The sequence below is a fragment of the Humulus lupulus genome, chromosome 4 (genome assembly GCF_963169125.1).
Source record: "Humulus lupulus chromosome 4, drHumLupu1.1, whole genome shotgun sequence".
Taxonomy (NCBI): domain Eukaryota; kingdom Viridiplantae; phylum Streptophyta; class Magnoliopsida; order Rosales; family Cannabaceae; genus Humulus; species Humulus lupulus.
This window is the reverse complement of record NC_084796.1, coordinates 243,119,302-243,125,010: the sequence shown is the minus strand read 5'-3', so window position 1 is coordinate 243,125,010 and position 5,709 is coordinate 243,119,302. Positions and strand designations below refer to the sequence as shown.

At 33.1% G+C, this 5,709-nt stretch overlaps 1 protein-coding gene across 1 annotated transcript; it reads right to left on the bottom strand.

The window, feature by feature from the left end:
* Positions 1-930: 930 nt before the first annotated feature.
* LOC133831469 (short integuments 2, mitochondrial) lies at positions 931-4,095 on the bottom strand. Its single transcript, XM_062261771.1, has 7 exons — positions 3,567-4,095; positions 3,412-3,489; positions 3,166-3,307; positions 3,015-3,085; positions 2,731-2,827; positions 1,793-2,007; positions 931-1,216 (listed from the first exon to the last, which is right to left on the bottom strand). Exons 1-7 carry the CDS (start codon positions 3,831-3,833, stop codon positions 977-979), a joined length of 1,110 nt encoding a protein of 369 aa, XP_062117755.1. The 5' UTR covers positions 3,834-4,095; the 3' UTR covers positions 931-976.
* Positions 4,096-5,709: the final 1,614 nt, after the last annotated feature.

The window sequence follows — 5,709 nt, the reverse complement described above, 5'->3', positions numbered from 1 at the left end:
GCTTTTAGCTGGCAAATTTTATCCCAACTTTTGAGAGCTCTATACCTTTCCTTATCAATCCTGCCTACTCACCAGAATTTCCTAACGTCTGCATCAATTTCTCTGCATGTAGTTAATGGCATACTGGTCATATTGTAGATGGGAATAGCAAGTGCTACTGCTTTGGCCAAAGTAGTGGGCCCCTCATAAGACAACAATTTAAATTTCCACCCCTCAAGTTTCTCCCTAACCTTTGCTCTCAACGCTTGGTAATTCTCTCTTTTCCTTCACTTGAAAACGAAAGGGTTACCCAGGTGCTTTTCATTGCCCAAAACTGCCTTCACCTCCAATAGATGTTGAGTTCTGTCTCTAAACTAGGGTTAAACATTTAACCTGCAAAACTTGATTTTAGCCAAAATCCAAAAATTTCGTGTACACCCAAACCGATCCAAACACATTCAAGCTCGGGTTTAAAACTCTGATGTTGTGCTGGTTCGAGTTAAATCCGAAACTCGAGAGGGAATCCAAAATTATATTTTGAAACTATGTTTTTATAGATTTTTGTTTTATAATTTTTATGTGAAATAAAACAATTGTCTCACCAAAAACAATTCAACAATTATGCTTTTGAATATTGGCATATTGCTGTAAATTATTTTATTTTGGTAAAAATACATGACAAAAGTTTAAAAAAAAACTCAAAATTTGGCATTTCTGTAAAAAATGTTGTCAAAGCCTATTCAAGGCCCAAACCCGACCCCACCCGAAACCCGAAAATAACCCAAATCCGAAAATGTTTCAGACAAGTTCAGTACCATTTTCGTGCACCCAAACCCGACAACTCGATAAATTAGAATAACTATCGATTAAGCTAAGTTCGCAATTTTTTTTTCTTTCTAAATTAGATCAAATTAAACAACAACAATAATAAAGAAAGGAAAAAAAATAACGAACCCCATGGAAACTACATTCTATATATTTGATGGAGCAAATTAAATTAAGAGTCGGGAACATCATCAAGAATAAAAGGGCCAAGTTTACCAGTCCTAAAAAGCGTAAGAAACTTTTTTGATACCATTAGACGAGCTTCAGAGGCTTTATGAGGTATCTTCAGTGCTTTCTGCAGTGTTTCAAACTGTTGCTCTATAAGACACTCCAAGTCATTTTCATCTTCCACATTCCCATTAAATTCCGACACAGTCAAATATAACGCATGTTGTACTTCTGCTACAAGGTCCTGAAAAATATGGAATGAAAACTAGAAATATGAAACACTTGTATCAAATCCATGCTTAAAATTTAAGGTAGCCTCAGCTTCAAAAAATCAGAGTACCCGAACAGAGTTTACTCAGGTTTGGTTGTATATATACTATCATAAGAGAGTTGTTTGCTGCACCGTTTCTCTCTCTATAATTTTGAAGTATCACAACTTATATTGTTAGACCATTTCAAAAGAACTCATGGCTAAATCAAAATATGAAGATGTTATTTATTAGATTCCCCAGATGAAAGAAAAAAAAATGCATTTGTATGTTCCATTGAGAAAGACTTGCAAGAGATTTTATAGATTGGCAGTTAAATAGCACACAAATGGCAGCATTACATTCGCGTTTTACTCGTATCCAGTTTTACGGAGTTCTCAAGGAAATTATGCTATAATGCATGAAAGAAAGCCTATTTAACGAGTTCATAGCCCACACATCATACTTTATCTTGACAAGTATAAACATTACCAAGCCTATTCAAGAAGTAGCAACCTCAAGGCATCAACCATTGAAATTGCAACTCACGGAAAAACACAAAAGGTATTTACCTCAATGTATAGAACACTAGACTTATCCAGCGGTTTTCTCCTTGATCGAAGATCTTTAAGACTGTGTTCCACTGTTTCAGCAGAATCATATCGAATTCCTTCTGCTCTCCTGTTGTTCCAGTGCTTCCAATGAAAAGGAGTCCCTCGGGTATTTAAAACTGCAAGTAAGTACTGGGCAATACGCTCTTCTCCAACCACTGAATCTTTCACAGACCCTACATCCAAAATTAATAAACTTTAATCAGGTAAAGTGAAGAAGCAAAACCATATCCCAACTCTAAAAGAAATATCCATAGTTGAACAAGTAATTATGTAAAATGTAAATAAAAGAAAAAAAATTATAACTTTCTATCTCTGTAAACAAGTCAGGTTTCCACTAGAATCTTCAGTGAACTAGAATGGTGTTATCCCTATCTCATTGTAATCTAGATATCTAAATTTAACATAACATATACTCTTTCCAGAATCTACATGTAATTTTTAACCATTCTATTTTCAGCTACAGTAATAATTCAACCATCTTGACTATTATAATATTATACCCAGTAAATTACATTACATGGACTCATACCAATTTTAATGAAAGTTATATTATTTAGAGCACGTACTAAGTTTCCTATATTTTTGTTGGTGACGCATCTGCAGCATGAGATGAGTTTACAGGGTCTTCCCCAAAGGCAATAAAGCCAGAATTGAATGATAGCATGTTCATTTCATATTCCCTTGGCCAACAAAATCAACAGCCAAATATCTGCAACTAGAGCATATGGTTTTTTGCGAGTAGTCAAAAAGCCTGACGTTAACCAATTCTAGTTTTTGTACTTGTTACAGTTCAGCATACAATAAATACACCATCAAATGTTCACATTTAATTTAATAGATTAAAGAAAAACAATATCAAAAACAAAACAAAAAAGAACTAATCCAAGAGGGCTGACCTGCAAGAGCAAGCTTTAGTCCTGTCTCTATATCTGGGATACTTGGAACCAGTACACCTGGAGTGTCCAGTACATATATGCTCGGCTGATGAGCAATCTGTACCCAAAAAACAAAATAGTTTTGAATAAAATTCAAGGAACTAGAATCTAAAACTTGTCATTAGGAGATATAAATATCTTAAAATGCATATAACCAAAACATGAATCCTAAGAGTAAAGCATGTTTATGCACCCTCAATTTTGCTTGACAGTAGAAAGGAAATCAAACACAAAATCTACTTCACCTTGAAACCAGCAATATCTTGAGTAACACCAGGCAGAGGACCTACTGTTGCTCTCTTATTCTTCCCTTGCGCTTAGTAAACAAAACTCAACAAAATCATTTTTGGGTTCAACTTAAATATCAGTCAAGACAAAATCTTGATCACATCTTACCAGGAAAGTAAGACGACGCAATTTGATGAATGGAATTAATCAAAGCAGATTTTCCAACATTAGGAACCCCAACAACCATAACAAGCAGAGTTGGCTCTTTCAAAATCGCTTCCTTCAATTTAAACTCCACCAGCTCAAGAAGCTTCGGTACACACATGCATATACATTACACACCATTAAAATCAACAGAACAAGAAAGCAAAACACTATTAAGGAGTAAGAACAAACTGAAGAAAACTTACTTACCTTCCTAACAGAAGTCTTACTGTGTGCATTTATGGGAATACAATCTTGTTGGAACGATTCAAAATGACGAACCCATTTCTACAGAAACGAAGTCCAATAAACAGAAATGACAATAATGGATAATAGATAAATAAATAAAAAATGAAAATGATTACCGGCATGATATTGGGATTGGCAAGGTCCTTCTTATTGAGAGCAATAACGCGTCGTTTGGCGGAGAGGTGAGATTGAAGGTCCTGGTTGGCAGAAGACAAGGGAATTCGAGCGTCGCGGACCTCAACGACAAGGTCAGCTTGCTTGAGTCGATCGCGAATGGCGCGGGAGGCTGCGGCCATGTGACCAGGGAACCAATTGATAACTCCACCGCCGGCGTTGAACCCCATTTCTCCTAAACCCTTCTTCACGAATTTCTTTACACCCATCTTTTTGTTTTCGCTAGAAAACACTGTGAAGTGGTCAAGTCTAGACTCGAACGGGTTTGGCGAATGAATCAATTAGCAGTTAGTCGAAGCTGGAGAAAGGGTGGTGGCAGCTGCCGAGTCGAGGTGGTAGCGAGTGTGAAAGAATGAAGGTGGAAAGAGGAGAGAAGAGAGTAGCGGCTGCGAAGGGCGATGAGTGAGGCGAGAGACCGAGACAGTGAGGGCGCGGACCGTTCAGACTTGTGGAGCAGTAGCCCTCCAACAATAATAATTTTTTATTTTTTAATTAGAATAAATATGATTTTTACTAGGAGAATTGGTAAGGGTATTAGTGGGGTGTAATTCAATATTAAGTCTTGTAGATTTGAAATTAATAAGTATTTTAGGGTATGATTAACTAATTATGAGGTACCATCTAGTGTATTATTGAGCACCTTAGAGAATTGATAAGGGCATCAGTAGTGTCCGACACCATAAAGAGGTGGCATATATTTATTGATGCAATTCAATATCGGGTTCTACATATTTGAATTTAACAAGTATTATCAGATATCGTTAACCAATTATGAGATTACATCTTATATGGTGTTGGACACTTTAAAGTACAGGTGCCAAATAGCAACACTCGACACCTTATGATGCATTTGCCAAATAACAAGACTATTTTTAGTGCTCACTTATTACCATTACCATATGTTGCTCATAAATAAAATTTAGTCTTGGGAGGTATGATTTGACTATACTTGTATATGAAAACGTCACATGTTATTTTTTTTAAGACACTATGTGAGTTATTTAAAATAGAACCACACTAATTTTTAAGAACAGAAAAATCTATTTGAGACATTTGATAATGGTAATAATTTGAGAGTAATTATTCTTTTTAATTATTATTAGGAATTTGAGAGTGTTGTATTTTTTTTAATTATTATTATTATTATTTAAAAGAAAGGAATAACTTCATTCAATCATAAAGGCATGATGTTTAATAAAAATTATTTATGTGGTAAAATGAGAATGAGAAAACTTGATAGGATAATGGGGAAAGAAGGATAATACGTTTCCCCTATAACATTTAAGAAATGTGATTAAGGGTATTGGATTTTATTTATTTTTATTTTTTTAAAATTTATATAACCAAAATACTACTTTAAATATATATTAATAAAAAAAATACAATTTAAACATTCTGATTTATTAATATCTATCACTTCATCTAAAAATAATATTTCTTGGTTATTATTACTAGTTATTCTATATTCTATATAAAATGCAAGTAAATCTTCTACTTAAGGTTCTATTATTCCTTAGATTACTAAAATGATTATTTACTTGTATCTCGTTTGACTGGCATGATCTATTCAACATATCTTTCAAATTTATTACTAAATTCTTTTTTATTTTTTATTACCACATTTTCTTCAATTTTTAATTTACTAATCTCTTTTACTAGCAGATTTATGTCAATTTCAATTTTATTATTTTTTTGGTGGTTTGTTTCTATTTATTTTTTCATGTAATTTTATTAATAATTCAATTATAGTATTAAGTTGATGGTTTCTAACCTTATCTTGACCGGATGTAGCAGAAGAACTGAAACCATCAATCTTTAACTAGATTATTTGCAACAATATAATCAAGATTATTAAAAGACATAAATAAAACATGAGTTAAGAAATAACTATATTACGATTATTTTCTACGTGTGTATTTAATTATTTTATATCATTTTTAAATAATAGATATTGATCTGTTATTAATTGTTTGGCCTCTATTTCTACTATTTTAGGTTGTTTGTTAACGTGTTCTAATAAATCTTTTATTTATTTCTTACTAGGAAATTTTTCAATATTTATTAAAAAAATTATATTTTGTTATT

What these genes read in the sequence shown, in the direction of transcription:
- LOC133831469 (XM_062261771.1), bottom strand. Translation starts at nt 3,833, where the DNA reads ATGGGTGTAAAGAAATTCGTGAAGAAGGGTTTAGGAGAAATGGGGTTC. An exon ending in GTAAGACTTCTGTTAGGAAG is followed by an intron (nt 3,308 to 3,411) that starts GTAAGTAAGTTT and finishes TGTGTACCGAAG; the next exon opens with CTTCTTGAGCTGGTGGAGTT. An exon ending in CTAGTGTTCTATACATTGAG is followed by an intron (nt 1,217 to 1,792) that starts GTAAATACCTTT and finishes CATATTTTTCAG; the next exon opens with GACCTTGTAGCAGAAGTACA.